General features: G+C 45.6%; 1 protein-coding gene across 7 annotated transcripts in view; it reads right to left on the bottom strand.

Moving 5' to 3' along the window:
* LOC106579176 (liprin-alpha-3) overlaps window positions 1-18,369 on the bottom strand; it is a 60,578-nt gene that overhangs the window by 12,033 nt on the left and 30,176 nt on the right. For 6 of the 7 annotated variants that reach the window (XM_014158824.2, XM_014158827.2, XM_014158828.2 and 3 more), the window contains 2 exons: window positions 13,225-13,364; window positions 10,427-10,548 (listed from right to left, as the gene is read on the bottom strand). In XM_014158824.2, coding sequence (XP_014014299.1) covers window positions 10,427-10,548; window positions 13,225-13,364 — 262 coding nt within the window. The remainder of the gene's footprint in view (window positions 1-10,426; window positions 10,549-13,224; window positions 13,365-18,369) is intronic. The other variant, XM_014158825.2, reaches the window with a different exon arrangement.

Genomic DNA, 18,369 nt, shown 5'->3' with positions numbered 1-18,369 from the left:
GTGCCTTCTGATGAAGATCATCAAAGGTAAGGGAATATTTCTAATGCAGTTTATGATTTTAGATGACTCCAAAATGGCGGCTATCTGTATTGCCTAGTGTATTTCTCTGAGCTCAGTACTCAGATTATTGCAAAGAGTGCTTTCCTTGTGAAGCTTTTTTGAAATCTTTGACAGCGTTAGCATAAAGGAGATGTTCATCTATAATTCTTTGAATGACAGTTTAATATTTTATCAACGTTTATGACAAGTTTTTTTGTAAATTGTGGCGCTGATTCACCGGCAGTATTTGAGGGAAAATATTTTCTGAACGTCACGCGCCAATGTAAAATGCTGTTTTTATATATAAATATGAACTTTATCGAACATAAAAATTCATGTATTGTGTAACATGATGTCCTAGGAGTGTCATCTGATGAAGATCGTCAAAGGTTAGTGCTGCATTTAGCTGTGTTTTGGGTATTTGTGATGCATGTAGTTGCTTTGAAAATGGCTGTGTGGTTATTTGTGTCGATGTACTCTCCTAACATAATCTAATGTTTTGCTTTCGCTGTAAAGAAATCGGACAACGTGGTTCGATTCAGGAGAAGTGTATCTATAAAATGGTGTAAAATAGTCCTATGTTTGAGAAATAGAAATGATTAGATTTGTGGTTTTGAATATGGCGCTCTGATTTTTCGCTGGCTATTGTCAAACTCAATCCCGTTAGTTGTAAGAGGTTTTAAACCACTCGAGTGTTGCTTCATCAGTATGCTCAGGGTCATTGTCCTGCTGGAAGGTGAACCAGAGTCCCACTCTCAAATCTCTGGAAGACTGAAACAGGTTTCCCTCAAGAATTTCCCTATATTTAGCGCCATCCATCATTCCTTCAATTCTGACCAGTTTCCCAGTCCCTGCCGATGAAAAACATCCCCACAGCATGATGCTGCCACCACCATGCTGGTGGATGGTGTTCTCAGGGGGATGAGAGGTGTTGGGTTTGCGCCAGACATAACATTTTCCTTAATGGCCAAAAAGCTCAATTTTAGTCTCATCTGACCAGAGTACCTTCTTCCATATGTTTGGGGAGTCTCCCACATGCCTTTTGGTGAACACCAAATGTGTTCGATAATTTTTTTCTTTAAGCAATGGCTTTTTTATGGCCGCTCTTCCATAAAGCCCAGCTCTGTGGAGTGTACGGCTTAAAGTGGTCCGATGGTGTCACGACTCCTGCCGAGGGTGACTCCTCTCCCTGTTCGGGTGGCGCTCGGCGGTTGTCGTCACCGGCCTACTAGCTGCCACCGATCCCTTTTTCATTTTCTGTTGGTTATGCCTTTATTTGTTGCACCTGTTTTCTATTAACCTGTTGGGGCTAGGGGGCAGTATTTGCACGGCCGGATAAAAAACGTACCCGATTTAATCTGGTTACTACTCCTGCCCAGTAACTAGAATATGCATATAATTATTGGCTTTGGATAGAAAACACCCTAAAGTTTCTAAAACTGTTTGAATGGTGTCTGTGAGTATAACAGAACTCATTTGGCAGGCCAAAACCTGAGAAGATTCCTTACAGGAAGTGGCCTGTCTGACAATTTCTTGCCCTCCTTGATCATCTCTAACAAATACAGGGGATCTCTGGCATGACGTGACACTTCCTACGGCTCCCATGGGCTCTCAGAAGGTGGGAAAAAGCTGAACGATGTAATTCCATCCCCAGGCTGAAACACATTAGCGCGTTTGGCAAGTGCTCTATCAGAGGGCCATTAGACTGAGGCTTGTGCATGAGGGGATAGCATGCTTTTACTTTCACTCTCTTTGTAATAAAAAACGATTTCCCGGTCAGAATATTATCGCTTTTTTACGAGACAAATGGCATAAAAATTGATTTTAAACAGCGGTTGACATGCTTCGAAGTACGGTAATGGAATATTTAGAATTTTTTTGTCACGAAATGCGCCATGCTCGCCACCCTTATTTACCCTTTCGGATAGTGTCTTGAACGCACGAACAAAACGCCGCTATTTGGATATAACAATGGATTATTTGGGACCAAACCAACATTTGTTATTGAAGTAGAAGTCCTGGGAGTGCATTCTGACGAAGAACAGCAAAGGTAATAACATTTTTCTTATAGTAAATCTGACTTTGGTGAGTGCTAAACTTGCTGGGTGTCTAAATAGCTAGCCCTGTGATGCCGGGCTATCTACTGAGAATATTGCAAAATGTGCTTTCACCGAAAAGCTATTTTAAAATCGGACATATCGAGTGCATAGAGGAGTTCTGTATCTATAATTCTTAAAATAATTGTTATGTTTTTTGTGAACGTTTATCGTGAGTAATTTAGTAAATTCACCGGCAGTGTTCGGTGGGAATGCTAGTCACATGCTAGTCACATGCTAATGTAAAAATCTGGTTTTTGATATAAACATGAACTTGATTGAACAAAACATGCATGTATTGTATAACATAATGTCCTAGGGTTGTCATCTGATGAAGATCATCAAAGGTTAGTGCTGCATTTAGCTGTGGTTTGGGTTTATGTGACATTATATGCTAGCTTGAAAAATGGGTGTCTGATTATTTCTGGCTGGGTACTCTGCTGACATAATCTAATGTTTTGCTTTCGTTGTAAAGCCTTTTTGAAATCGGACAGTGTGGTTAGATTAACGAGAGTCTTGTCTTTAAAATGGTGTAAAATAGTCATATGTTTGAAAAATTGAAGTTTTTGCATTTATGAGGTATTTGAATATCGTGCCACGGGATTACACTGGCTGTTGAGTAGATGGGACGCACGCGTCCCACCTAGCCCATAGAGGTTAAGTTATTAGATGAGTATTTAAGCCCGTCTCCCCACCTGTTCTGTGTGCGGGCTTCTTTCGTTCATTTACACTGTGTGTTGTGTAGTGGATCGTGACGAGACGAGGAGAGCGCAAGACTTTGCTCTGGAGTTCCGGACCTTGGCTGCTGGGGCCGGGTGGAATGACAGGGCCCTAATGGATCATTACCGGTGCAGCCTCCGCGAGGACGTCCGCAGGGAGCTAGCATGTCGGGACACTACACTCTCCCTAGATGAACTGATCGACATGTCCATCCGACTGGACAATCTGCTGGCTGCCCGTGGGCGTTCAGAAAGGATCCTGTCAGTTCCACATCCTAGCCCCTCCTGCACCAATTGTGGTCGCCGAGGACACATGGCCGACCGGTGCTGGGGGGTCCCTCTGGGAGTCGAGAGGGCAGGCGGAACACTCCTCGTTCACCTCAGGTGAGTCAGCATCAAACTCACCCAGAACCCTCTGTTGGTCACATGTTTGTTTTAATTTTTTTCTTGATTTTTCTCCCTGTTCCCAGCATAAGGCGCTAGTCAATTCAGGCGCAGCTGGGAACTTTATGGATCGCAGACTCGCCCTCAAGCTGGGAGTTCCACTGGTGCCGTTAGATTCCCCCTTCCCCATGCACTCCTTAGATAGCCAGCCATTAGGGTCAGGGCTGGTCAGGGAGACCACGGTGCCACTGGACATGGTAACGCAGGGGAATCATAAGGAGCGAATTAGTTTCTTCCTTATTGATTCACCTGTGTTTCCAGTGGTGCTGGGGGTGCCTTGGCTGGCCAGTCACAATCCCAAGATGTTGTGGAAACAGGGGGTTCTCCAGGGGTGGTCAGAGGAGTGTTCAGGTAGGTGTCTGGGAGTTTCCATCGGTGCCACGTCGGTGGAGAGTCCAGACCAGGTTTCCACTGTGCGCATTCCCCCTGAGTATGCCGATTTGGCTCTCGCCTTCTGTAAGAAGAAGGCGACTAAATTACCACCTCATCGACAGGGGGATTGTGCGATAAACCTCCAAGTAAACGCTGCGCTTCCCAAGAGTCACGTGTACCCATTGTCCCAGGAGGAGATGTTGCTATGGAGACATATGTCACGGAATCTCTGGGACAGGGGTACATTCGGCCCTCCATTTCACCCGTCTCCTCGAGTTTCTTTTTCGTGAAGAAAAAGGGGGGAGGTCTGTGTCCGTGCATTGATTACAGAGGTCTCAATTCCATTACAGTGGGGTTCAGTTACCCACTTCCTCTCATCGCTACGGCGGTGGAATCATTTCACGGAGCGCGTTTTTTCACGAAACTGGATCTCATGAGTGCATATAATCTGGTGCGTATTCGGGAGGGAGACGAGTGGAAAACCACGTTTAGTACCACATCGGGCCACTATGAGTACCTCGTCATGCCGTATGGGTTGAAGAATGCTCCAGCCGTCTTTCAATCCTTTGTGGATAAGATTCTCAGGGACCTGCATGGGCAGGGCGTGATAGTGTATATCGACGATATCCTGATTTACTCCGCCACCCGCACCGAGCATGTGTCCCTGGTGCGCAGGGTGCTTGGGAGACTGCTGGAGCATGACCTATACGTCAAGGCTGAGAAGTGTGAGTTCTCCAAATGAGCCGTCTCCTTCCTGGGTTATCACATTTCCACCTCGGGGGTGGTGATGGAGTGTGACCGCGTTAAGGCCGTGCGTAATTGGCCGACTCCAACCAAGGTGAAGGAAGTGCAGCGGTTTTTGGGATTTGCCAATTACTACCGGAGGTTTATCAGGGGTTTTGGCCAAGTAGCGGCTCCCATTAGCTCACTGCTGAAGGGGGGGCCGGTGCGTTTACGGTGGTCGACAGAGGCGGACAGAGCTTTCAACCAGTTGAAGGTACTGTTCACTGATGCGCCTGTGTTGGCGCACCCGGACCCCTCCTTACCATTCATAGTGGAGGTGGACCCGTCCGAGGCTGGGGTGGGTGCCGTGCTATCACAGTGCTCGGGTACGCCACCGAAACTCCGCCCCTGTGCTTTCTTTTCTAGGAAGCTCAGTCCGGCGGAGCGCAACTATGATGTGGGGAACCGGGAGCTGTTGGCTGTGGTCAAGGCTCTGACTGTGTGGAGACACTGGCTTGAGGGGGCTAGACACCCTTTCCTCATCTGGACTGACCACCGGAACCTGGAGTATATCCGGGCAGCCAGGAGACTGAACCTGCGTCAGGCACGGTGGGCCATGTTCTTCACCCGATTTCAGTTCACTATTTCGTATAGACCAGGTTCCATGAACACCAAGGCCGGCGCGCTGTCCCGTCTCTATGACACTGAGGATCGGCCCATCGATCCTACTCCCATCCTTCCAGCCTCTAAGCTGGTAGCACCGGTGGTATGGGAGGTGGACGCGAACATTGAGCGGGCGCTACAGGTAGAGCCTGCGCCTTCTAACTGTCCTACAGGCTGTAAGTACGTTCCGCTTGGTGTCCGTGATCAATTGATTTGATGGGCTCATACACTACCCTCGTCGGGTCATCCTGGGGTGGTGAGGACAGTGCGAGGCCTTAGGGGGAAGTACTGGTGGCCCACTTTGTCTAAGGACGTGAGGTTTTATGTCTCTTCCTGTTCGGTATGTGCCCAGAGTAAGGCTCCTAGGCACCTTCCTAGAGGGAAGTTACAACCCCTCCCCGTTCCACAAAGGCCGTGGTCTCACCTGTCGGTGGACTTCCTTACTGACCTTCCCCCGTCTCAGGGGAATACCACGGTTCTGGTGGTGGTGGATCGGTTCTCTAAGTCCTCCTCCCGTTGCCCGGTCTCCCTACGGCCCTACAGACTGCGGAAGCTCTATTCACCCATGTCTTCCGGCACTACGGGGTGCTGGAGGACATCGTTTCTGATCAGTTCACGTCCCGTGTATGGAGGGCGTTTATGGAGCGCCTGGGCGTCTCGGTCAGCTTGACCTCCGGTTATCACCCCGAGAGCAATGGGCAGGTGGAGAGAGTGAACCAGGGGGTGGGTAGGTTTCTGCGGTCGTACTGCCAGGACCGGCCACGTACATACCATGGGCCGAACTGGCACAAAACTCACTCCGCCACTCATCCACTAACATGTCGCCATTTCAGTGTGTGTTAGGCTAGGCCTCGCCCTCCGGGTCATCCCCAAGGCCAGTGTTGGCGCGCTGCGGGAGCCGCGCGTCGGGGGGGGGGGGTACTGTCACGACTCCTGCCGAGGGTGACTCCTCTTCCTGTTCGGGTGGCGCTCGGCGGTCGTCGTCACCAGCCTACTAGCTGCCACTGATCCCTTTTTCCTTTTCTGTTGGTTATGCCTTTATTTGTTGCACCTGTTTTCTATTAAGTTATTAGATGAGTATTTAAGCCCGTCTCCCCACCTGTTCTGTGTGCGGGCTTGTTTCGTTCATTTACACTGTGTGTAGTGGATCGTGTTTTGTTTGGGACTTTGTATTTTGATACGCCCTGTTGTGTTGGGCGAATACTCTTTTGGTAGTGCGTAAATAAAGCACTGTAGTAAACGCTTCTGTTTCCTGTGCCTGACTCCACACCCACGATGTCCCAGCGTTACAGATGGACAGATACTCCAATCTCCGCTGTGGAGCTTTGCAGCTCCTTCAGGGTTATCTTTTGTCTCTTTGTTGCCTCTCTGATTAATGCCCTCCTTGCCAGGTTTCTGAGTTTTGGTGGGCGGCCCTCTCTTGGCAGGTTTGTTGTGGTGCCATATTCTTTCCATTTTTTAATAATGGATTTAATGGTGCTCCGTGGGATGTTCAAAGTTTTGGATATTTTTTTATAACCCAACCCTGATCTGTACTTCTCCACAACTTTATCCCTGACCTGTTTGGAGGGCTCCTTGGTTTTCACGGTACCGCTTGCTTGGTGGTGCCCCTTGCTTAGTGGTGTTGCAGACTCTGGGGCCTTTCAGAACAGGTGTATATATACTGAGATCATGTGACAGATCATGTGACACTTAGATTTCACACAGGTGAACTTTATTTACCTAATTGTGTGACTTCTGAAGGTAACTGGTTGCACCAGAGGGGCTTCATAGCAAAGGGGATGAATACATATGCACACACCACTTTTCCGTTTTCACACCCTGATCTGTTTCACCTGTCTTTGTGCTTGTCTCCACCCCCTCTAGGTGTCGCCCATCTTCCCCATTATCCCCAGTGTATTTAGACCTATGTTCTCTGTTGCAAGTTAGTTTTGTTCGTCAAGCCTACCAGCGTTTTCCCCCTTGCTCCTGTCTGTTTCTAGTTTTCCCGGTTTTGACCATTCTGCCTGCCCTGACCCTGAGCCTGCCTGCCATTCTGTACCTTATCACACCACACTGGATTATTGACCTCTGGGCTATGGCAGTATGGGAACAACAGTCGGCCGTATGCTTCAGTCTGGAGGAGTTCGTGGCAGAGGTAAAGGAAGTTTTCGATGCTCCATTGTCCGGGAGAGAGGCTGCCCAGAAGTTACTCCAGCTTCGGCAAGACTCCCGCAGTGTGGCAGACTATGCGGTGGATTTCCGCACGTTGGCAGCTGAGAGTGCCTGGAACCCGGAAGCACTTTTTGACATGTCCCTGCACGGAGTATCGGAGGAAGTAAAGGACGAGCTTACTGATGGATCTCGACTCGCTCATCGCCTTGACCATTCAGATCGATGGGCAACTACGGGAACGAAGAAAGGAGAAGAGATTCAATTTCACTCGCCCGCCCAAGGATTCCACCTCGCCTCCGAGGCATCCCTGAGGTCCCCAAATGGCTCCGTTACCGAGAGAACCCGAGGCTACCTGAGTTCCCCCGAGAGTCAACAAAGTCTGTCGATTCACCTCTTCCATAGCCAATGCAACTAGGCAGAGCTAGGCTGTCTCCAGCTGAATGGCTATACAGGCTTCACACTAAGAGTTGTCTGTATTGCGGGACAACTGGTCATTTTGTCTCCACCTGTCCACTAAAAGACCAGGCTCACCAGTAGGAGCGAGTACTCTGGTGGGCCATACGGAGAACTTTTGTTATCCCCTGACTCACACCCCTTTTCATGCCAGTCGAAATCTCTCCGGGTACTCATCGACTCTGGGGCCGATGAGAGCTTTATGGATGCTACTCTGGCGTCCGAGCTGGGCACTCCCACCCTGCTGGTCATCTATGAACATTCGAACATCTTGGCCATGTTCTGTTATAATCTCCACCCGGCACAGCCAGAAGAGGACTGGCCACCCCTCATAGCCTGGTTCCTCTCTAGGTTTCTTCCTAGGTTCTGGCCTTTCTAGGGAGTTTTTACTAGCCACCGTGCTTCTACACCTGCATTGCTTGCTGTTTGGGGTTTTAGGCTGGGTTTCTGTACAGCACTTTGAGATATCAGCTGATGTAAAAAGGGCTTTATAAATACATTTGATTCGATTTGGACGGGCACTCTATAGGCCGGGTCATCCACAAGACCACCCCCATCAACCTACATGTATCAGGGCACCACAGCGAGACGATCCAATTCCTGCTCATTAAGTCTTATCAGGTTCCCGTGGTATTGGGATTCTCTTGGCTCCAGCTAGTGCCATCATGGGCTGGAGCCTGTTTTGCCACGCTCATTGCCTGAAGTCAGCGCAGCCTGACCCAGGACATCTTCCTGGGGGCTCGGAAGTTGCCCCGGACCTCCGGGAGGTGTTCAGTAAGGCCCGGGCCACCGCAACGACCCTATGACTGCGGGATAAACTGATGTTTTTCCTGACGCGGTCCACTCCTCCAGGCTTGCCTGCCACTCGGGTTCCCATCGGACCCTGGCCTTTTTGCGACAATGCTTTTGTGCGACGCCTATCATAGTTCCTAACATCTCCACGTTCGTTGACACATGCATGATCTGTGCACCGAACAAGACTCCTCGGCAAGCACCGGCTGGTCTCCTTCAACCACTGCCTGTCCCTCACCATCCCTGGTCTCACATATCCCTGGACTTTGTCACAGGTCTCCCTCCGTCTGATGGCAATCCCGACATCCCGACAGTAGTGGACCGGTTTTCCAAAGCCGCCCAATTCATTCCTCTCCCCAAGCTACCCTCTGCCAAAGAGACGGCCCAGCTCATGGTGCAGCACGTCTTCCGGATCCATGGACTCCCAGTGGACATGGTCTCCGATCGGGGTCCTCAGTTCTCGTCCCAGTTCTGGAAGGCGTTCTGCACACTCATTGGGTCGCGGCCAGCCTGTCCTCCAGGTTCCATCCCCAGTCCAATGGCTAGTTGGAGCGAGCCAACCAAGACCTGGAGACGACTCTTTGCTGCCTGGTCTCCGCCAACCCCACCACCTGGAGCCAGCAACTAGTGTGGGTCGAATACCCCTGCAACACCCTTCCTTGCTCTGCCACAGGTCTCTCGCCCTTTGAGTGTTCCCTGGGTTATCAGACTACGCTCTTCCCTGAGCAAGAGGAAGAGGTCGGCATACCTTCAGCCCAGATGTTTGTCCGCCGCTGTCGTCGTACCTGGAAGAGAGCCCGGTCGGCCCTTCTCACCTCCAGATATCGACGACAAGCGGACCGCCACCGGACCCTGGCATTGTCTTGGGCAGAAGGTATGGCTGTCCACCCAGGATCTGCTCCTCCGTGTGGAGTCCCGCAAACGTTCCCCCTGGTATATCGGCCCTTTCCCCATCTCCAATGTCATTAGCCCCTCTGCTGTTCGTCTTCTGTTGCTCTGTACCCTCCGTATACATCACACTTTTCATGTGTCTAGAATCAAACCCATGTCTCACAGCCCTTTGTCTACTGTTTCCTGACCCTGAGACTGCCTGCCGTTCTGTACCTTTTGGACTCTGATCTGGATTACCAACCTCTGCCTGCCCTTGACCTGCCGTTTTGCCTACCCGCTGTTCTAGTAATAAACTTTTGTTACTTCGACACTGTCTGCATCTGGGTCTTCCCTAAAACGTGATATGGTCAGTATATGTCATGGAAAGAACAGGTGTCCTTAATGTTTTGTATACTCAGTGTATATTAGTGTATACTTTATAAGTAAACAGTTTGTGTGCAAAATACAGGCGACCTTACATTGTTTCTAACCCTCACACCCCACACACGGTCAACCGGTGGTGAAAAGTACTTAAGGAAAAATACTTTAAAGTACTACTTATGTATTTTTGGGGGGTATCTGTACTTTACTTTACTATTAACATTTTTGGCAACTTTTACTTTTACTTCACTACATTTTGAAAGAACATTTTGTATTTTTTACTCCATACATTTTCCCTGACACCCAAAAGTATTAGATACATTTTGACAGGAAAATTGTCCAATTCACACACTTATCAAGAGAACATCGCTGGTCATCCCTACTGCATCTGATCTGGCAGACTCACTAAACACAAATGCTTCATTTGTAAATTATGTCTGAGTGTTAAAAAATTATTTAAAAAATTGTGCTGTCTGGTTTGCTTAATATAAGGTATTTGAAATTATTTGATACTTAAGTACATTTTAGCAATTCCATTTACTTTTGATACTTAAGTATTTTTAAAAACAAATACTTTTAGACTTTTACTCAAGTAGTATTTTACTGAGTGACTTTAACTTTTACTTGAGTCATTTTCTATTAAGGTATCTTTACTTTTACTCAAGTATGACAATTTAGTACTTTTTCCACCACTGTGGTCAACTCTCTATATTGACTTACCCAGAGAGGCAGACTGACTCCCAGGTCCTCCGATCCTCCCCTTCTCCTTCTTCCCAAACAGGCGTCCAATGGAGGACTTGATGCTCTTCTTCTTGCTGGCTTTGTGGAGAGAGTCCTGACTACTGGTGGTTGCAAATTAATCACAGAACATCACTGGTGAACAAAAAAATGCAACCATTTCAAATATTTCATATAAGGAAATCAGGCAATTGAAATAAATTCATTAGGCACTAATCTATGGATTTCACGACAGGGAATACAGATATGCATCTGTTGGTCACAGATACCTTTAAAAAAAAGGTAGGGGCATGGATCAGAAAAACCAGTCAGTATCTGGTGTGACCACCATTTGTCTCATGCAGTGCAACACATCTCCTTCGCATAGAGTTGATCAGGCTGTTGATTGTGGCCTGTGGAATGTTGTCCCACTCCTCTTCAATGGCTGGGCACAGTTGCTGAATATTGGCGGGAACTAGAACACTCTGTTGTACACGTCGATCCCGAGTATACCAAACAGCTCAATTGGTGACATGTCTGGTGAGTATTCAGGCCATGGAAGAACTGGGACATTTTCAGCTTCCAGGAAATGTGTACAGATCCTTGCGGCTTGGGGCTGTAAATGATGAATGGCACGACAATGGGCCTCAGGATCTCATCACGGTATCTCTGTGCATTCAAATTGCCATCGATAAAATGCAATTGTGTTGGTTGTCTGTAACTTATGCCTACCCATACCATAACCCCAACGCCACGATTGGGCACTCTGTTGACAACGTTGACATCAACAAACCGCTCACCCACACGACGCATAAACGTGGTCTGCGGTTATGAGGCCAGTTGGACGTACTGGCAACTCTCTAAAACAACGTTGGAGGCGGCTTATGGTAGAGAAATTAACATTAAACCTCTTGAGGATACCGTAGGATAGGGGGCGCCACAGCGCATTTTGAAAAAAAATCGTTCCCATTTTCAACGGCCTACTAATCAAACTCAGAAGCTAGGGCATGCATATACTTATTATATATGGATAGAAAACACTCTAAAGTTTCTAAAACTGTTTGAATGGTGTCTGTGAGTATAACAGAACTCAAATGGCAGTCAAAACCCCGAGACCGATTGAAACAGGAAGTGGAATTCTGAATTGTGGACTCGACTTCTCATCTTTCCCTATAAATAACACCGTTAACCATGGTTCAGTGAGCACTTCCTATTGCTTCCACTAGATGTCGCCAGTCTTTTCACAGTGGTTTGAGCCTTATAGAGTCAAAACTCAGTGAATGAGACGAGTTGGAAATTGGTCACAGGGGATGGGCCATCACCATTATGACGCCGGCGGCCATGTCTGCCCCCACCTTTGGAAACGGTTTTAAAGCCAATGAAATCATCCCCCTCGAATCTTATTGGCTCTCTTGGTGTTACAGGCCCTGAAGATTAATGTTTTACAATGTTTGACATGTTTGAACGAACCTACATGCGGGAGAATCGCATTTTATCCGGAACTTCAGCCCTGCGCTTGGAGAGAGCCATAGGACGCGCTACCAACATCAGGCTAATGGAACGTGAAGTATGGACTTTTTGACCGAAAATACATCTGTTGTGGACCTGGGATGCTTTCTGATGAAGACAACTAAAGGTAGGCGATTATTGACAATATTATACAAGATGAGATGTGACATGCGATTGTTTCCAAGATGGCGCCGAGCTCTGTATATTAGCTCATTTTCTGAGTATCGCATCTCCTTTTATCGCAAAGTGTGATTACCCAGTAAAGTTAATTTAAAATCTGGTATGACAGGTGTTCTCAAGAGATATTCATCTATAAATGTTAGATTGACAATATAAATTTAAAAAATCGTTATAGGATAGTAATTTAGGGAAATGTAGCATTGTTTACCGGGACGCTTTTGAGGGGAAATTATTTAGTCAACCTCAGACAGAGATGTAAAATGCTGTTTTTATATATAAATATGACCTTTATTGAACAAAAGAATGCATGCATTGTATAACATGATGTCCTAGGGGTGCCATCTGATGAAGTTTGTAAAAGGTTAGTGCTGCATTTAGCTGTTTTTTGATTATATGTGATGCAAGTGGTTGGTCGGAAAATGGCTATGAAGCTGCTTTTTACGATGGACTCATCTAACATAATCTAATGATTTGCTTTTCCTGTAAAACCTTTTTGAAATCGGACGACGTGGGTCGATTCAGGAGAGGTGTATCTATAAAAAAATATATATATATATTAATTTTTTTTAATTATGATTTTTTTTTAATGCTAATTGGCGATATGATTTTTCGCTGGATTTTGATCCCGGTGACGGGATGAGACGCTGAAGAGGTTTTAAATTATCTGGCAACAGCTCTGGTGGACATTCCTGCAGTCAGCATGCCAATTGCACACTTCATCAAAACTTGTCACATCAGTGGCATTGTGTGGCAAAACTGCACATTTTAGAGTGGACTTTTATAGTCCCCAGCACAAGGTGCATCTGTTTAATGATCACGGTGTTTAATCAGCTTCTTGATATGTGACACCTGTCAGGTGGATGGAGTATCTTGGCAAAGGAGAAATGCTTACTAACACTTACTAATACTTTACATGTTGCGTTTATATTTTTGTACATTGTCACTGAAATAGTTGGTAATCTAGTCTACTTTATATCCATTCTATTGGCATTAATATATTTTAGATTTTATTTTATTCAACCTTCATTTCAATACAGAGTCATATACTTTCCATTACCTAGCTTCCCAGCAAACACACATTGTCTCAATGTTGACTAAAGTAATAACTGTACCTGCGGAATTCGCGGTGATCATCCAGCCCAGCCCCTGGGTGTGTGTGAGTCATTCTATCCAATCGCAGAGCACGAGGAACCGGAGGAGGGGTGGAGTCAATCAAGGCTAGCGCTCGGCAGTCGTCGCCCTCTTTGCTGTTCTGTATTGACAGACAATCAGTTCAATTGAGTCACTGTAGACAACTATTTTAATCAAATCCCAAATCAAATCAAATTGTCTTGGTCACATACACATGGCTGGCAGATGTTATTGCGAGTGTAGCGAAATGCTTATGCTTCTAGATCTGACAGTGCAGCAGTATCTAACAGGTAATATCTAACAATTCCACAACAAAACCTAATATCTAACAAATTCCACAGAACCTAATACACACAATCTAGTAAAGGAATGGGATGAGAATATATAAGTATAACATATATGGATGAGCAGTAACAGAGCGGCTAAGATGCAATAGATAGTGAAGGATACAGTATACAGTATATACATATGAGATGAGTAATGTGAGATATGTAAACATTATTAAAGTGGCATAATTAAAGTGACTAGTGTTCCATCTATTAAAGTGGCCATTGATATCAAGTCTGTAGGTAGGCAGCTGCCTCTCTGTGCTAGTGGTGGCTCTTTAACAATCTGATGGCCTTGAGATAGAAGCTGTTTTTCAATCTCTCTGTCCCAGCTTTGATGCACCTGTACTGATCTCGCCTTCTGGATGGAAGCGGGATGAACAGGTAGTGGCTCGGGTGGTTGTTGTCCTTAATGATCTTTTTTGCCTTCCTGTGACATCAGGTGTTATACGTGTCCTGGAGGGCAGGTAGTTTGCCCCCGGTGATGCGTTGTGCAGACCGCACCACCCTCTGGAGAGCCCTGCGGTTGTGGGCAGTGCAGTTGCCGTACCAGGCGGTGATACAGCCCGACAGGATGCTCTCAATTGTGCACCTGTAGAAGTTAGTGAGGGTTTTCGGTGACAAGCCACATTTTTTTCGCCATCTTCACCACACTGTCTGTGTGCGTGGACCATTTCAGTTTGTCTGTGATATGTACACCGAGGAACTTAAAACTTTCCACCTTCTTCACTGCTGTCCTGTCGATGTGGATAGGGGGGCACTCCCTTTGCTGTTTCCTGAAGTCCACGATCATCTTTTTTGTTTTGCTGACATTGAGTGAGAGGTTATTTTCCTGACATCACACTCCAAGGGCCCTCACCTCCTCTCTGTAGGCTGTCTCGTCATTTAGTCATTTAGTCATTTAGTTCAGTTACCTTAGCTTTCTTGGGAACAGGAACAATGGTTGCCATCTTGAAGCATGTGGGGACAGCAGACTGGGATAGTGATTGATTGAATATGTCCGTAAACACTCCAGCCAACTGGTCTGCACATGCTCTGAGGACGCCACTAGGGATGCCGTCTGGAGCTGCAGCCTTGCGGGTTAACACGTTTAAATGTCTTACTCAGGTTGGCCACGGAGAAGGAGAACCCACAGTCTTTGGTAGCAGGCCGTGTCAGTGGCACTGTATTGTCCTCAAAGCGCGCAAAGAAGTTGTTTAATTTGTCTGGGAGCAAGACGTCAATGTCCGAGACGGGGCATTTTTTTTTTGTAATCCGTGATTGTCTGTAGACCCTGCCACATAGGTCTCGTGTTTGAGCCGTTGAATTGCGACTCCACTTTGTCTCTATACTGACACTTTGCTTGTTTGATTGTCTTACAGAGGGAATAACTACACTGTTTGTATTCAGTCATGTTTCAAGTCGCCTTGCCATGATTAAATGTGGTGGTACGTGCTTTCAGTTTTGCGCAAATGCTGCCATCAATCCACGGTTTCTGGTTAGGGAAGGTTTTAATAGTCACAGTGGGTACAACATCACAGAGTCCGCGTATACATCAATGTTAATGTCTGAGGCTACCTGGAACATATCCCAGTCCACGTGATTGAAGCAATCTTGAAGCGTGGAATCCGATTGGTCAGACCAGCGTTAGATAGACCTAAGCACGAGCGCTTCCTGTTTTTAGTTTCTGCCTATAGGAGGGGAGCAACAAGATGGAGTCATGGTAAGATTTGCCAAAAGGAGGGCGGGGGAGGGCCTTGTATGCATCGTGGAAGTTAGAGTAGCAGTGGTCGAGTGTGTTACTCGCTCGTGTACTGCAATCAATATGCTGATAGAATTTAGGTAGCCTTGTTCTCAGATTACCTTTGTTAAAATCCCCAGCTACAATAAATGCAGCCTCAGGATATATGGTTTCCAGTTTGCATAAAGTCCAGTGAAGTTCCTTGATGGCCATCTTGGTATCCGCTTGCGGGGGGATATACACGGCTGTGATGATAACTGAGGTCGAGTTCTCTTTGGAGACAATACGGTCGGCATAATGAATTTTAATTGCTGTATGAAGATGTGTCCATTTGAGTAACTTCTTCGCTAGTTTGCTAGTTTAAAGGAAAAATAAACAAAAAACGATATTTATGTGTCACCGGCCACATCATCATCACAGGATTTTGTATAATCATGACGTGGCCAGTGACACTTTGCTTCTTGAAAGTCCAATGTCTTGAAAACTTGACTGCTGACATGCAAAACATCTTGGGACTGTACCAACAGTGGACTAATGATAAAAATACCAAAAGATTAATTTTGAGTGGTCCTTTAATGTATTACCTTATAAACAGTTCCAGCCATTTAAATCACAATAGAAAATGCAATGTATTTGTTGTACTGTAAACATTTCAGCTTGATTTAGTCACAGTACACTTGAGACCTTCAGCAACAATAATACCACAGTTTTCCATATTTATTTTTTCTCATCAAACAAATACAAACACAATCAACAAACACAATCAAACACAGTGCAGACATAAGGAAGAAGCTCCTTTATCCAGCAGGAAAAACTCGTTGAAATGAAGTTATTACAACCAGATTACAAATCAAATCAAATTGTATTTGTCTCATGCGCCAAATACAGCAGGTGTAGGTAGACCTTACCGTGAATTGCTTACTTAAAAGCCCTTAACCAACAATGCAGTTTTAAGAAAATATTTACTAAATAAACTGAAGTTAAAAAAAAAAGTAACACGGGGTACCGGTACAGAGTCAATGTCCGGGGGTACAGGTTAGTCGAGGTAATTGAGGTAATATGTACTTTTTTATATATATATACACAGTGGCTTGCGAAAGTATTCATCCCCTGGGCATTTTTCCTATTTTGTTGCCTTACATCCTGGAATTAAAATAGATTTTTGGGGGGTTTGTATCACTTGATTTACACAACATGCCTACCACTTTGAAGATGCAAAATATTTTTTCTTGTGAAACAAACAACAAATAAGACAAAAAGACAGAAAACTTGAGCGTGCATAACTATTCACCCCCCCAAAGTCAATACTTTGTAGAGCCACCTTTTGCAGCAATTACAGCTGCAAGTCTCTTGGGGTATGTCTCTATAAGCTTGGCACATCTAGCCACTGGGATTTTTGCCCATTCTTCAAGGCAAAACTGCTCCAGCTCCTTCAAGTTGGAAGGGTTCTGCTGGTGTACAGCAATCTTTCAGTCATACCACAGATTCTCAGTTGGATTGAGGTCTGGGCTTTGATTAGACCATTCCAAGACATTTAAACGTTTCCCCTTAAACCACTCGAGTGTTGCTTTAGCAGTATGCTTAGGGTCGTTGTCCTGCTGGAAGGTGAACCACAGTCCCACTCTCAAATCTTTGGAAGACTGAAACAGGTTTCCTCAAACATTTCCCTATATTTAGTGCCCTCCATCATTCCTTCAACTCTGACCAGTTTCCCAGTCCCTGCCGATGAAAAACATCCCCACAGCATGATGCTGCCACCACCATGCTTCACTGTGGGGATAGTATTCTTGGGGCGATGAGAGGTGTTAGGTTTGCGCCAGACATAATGTTTTCCTTAATGGCCAAAAGCTCAATTTTAGTCTCATGTGACCAGAGTACATTCTTCCATATGTTTGGGGAGTCTCCTACATTACATTTGGCAAACACCAAACGTGTTTGCTTATTTTTTTCTTTAAGCAATGGCTTTTTTCTGGCCACTCTTCCGTAAAGCCCAGCTCTGTGGAGTGTACGGCTTAAAGTGGTCCTATGGACACATACTCTCCGCTGTGGAGCTTTGCAGCTCCTTCAGGGTTATCTTTGTTCTCTTTGTTGCCTCTCTGATTAATGCCCTCCTTGCCTGGTCCATGAGTTTTGGTGGGTGGCCCTCTCTTGGCAGGTTTGTTGAGGTGCAATATTCATTCCATTTTTAATAATGGATGTAATGGTCTGTGGGATGTTCAAAGTTTCAGATATTTTTTTATAACCCAACCCTGATTTGTACATCTCCACATCTTTATCCCTGACCTGTTTGGAGAGCTCCTTGGTCTTCATGGTGCCGCTTGCTTGGTGGTGGCCCTTGCTTAGTTGTATTGCAGACCCTGGGGCCTTTCAGAACAGGTGTAGATATACTGAGATCATGTGGCAGATCATGTGACACTTAGATTGCACACAGGTGGACTTTATTTAACAAATTATGTGACTTCTGAAAGTAATTGGTTGCACCAGATCTTATTTAGGGAATTCATAGCAAAGGGATCAATATATATGCACACACCACTTTTCCGTTTGAATTTTTTAGTATTTATTTAAACATGTAATTTTTTCATTTCACTTCACCAATTTGGACTATTTTGTGTATGTCCTTTACATGAAATCCAAATAAAAATCTATTTAAATTACAGGTTGTAATTTAACAAAATAAGAAAAACGCCATGGCAGATGAAGAGTTTTGCAAGGCACAGTATATATATATATACAGTGAGGGAAAAAAGTATTGATCCCCTTCTGATTTTGTACGTTTGCCCACTGACAAAGAAATGCTCAGTCTCTAATTTTAATGGTAGGTTTATTTGAAAAGTTAGAGACAGAATAACAACAAAAAAATCCAGAAAAACGCATGTCAAAAATGTTATAAAATGATTTGCATTTTAATGAGGGAAATAAGTATTTGACCCCTCTGCAAAACATGACGAGGGCAAAACCCTTGTAGGCAATCACAGAGGTCAGACGTTTCTGGTAGTTGGCCACCAAGTTTGCACACATCTCAGGAGGGATTCTGTCCCACTTCTCTTTGCAGATCATCTCCAAGTCATTAAGGTTTC

Source organism: Salmo salar, chromosome ssa19 (assembly GCF_905237065.1).
Source record: "Salmo salar chromosome ssa19, Ssal_v3.1, whole genome shotgun sequence".
Taxonomy (NCBI): domain Eukaryota; kingdom Metazoa; phylum Chordata; class Actinopteri; order Salmoniformes; family Salmonidae; genus Salmo; species Salmo salar.
Note: the sequence above shows the minus strand (reverse complement) of the source record. Positions and strands in the feature narration are given on the sequence as shown.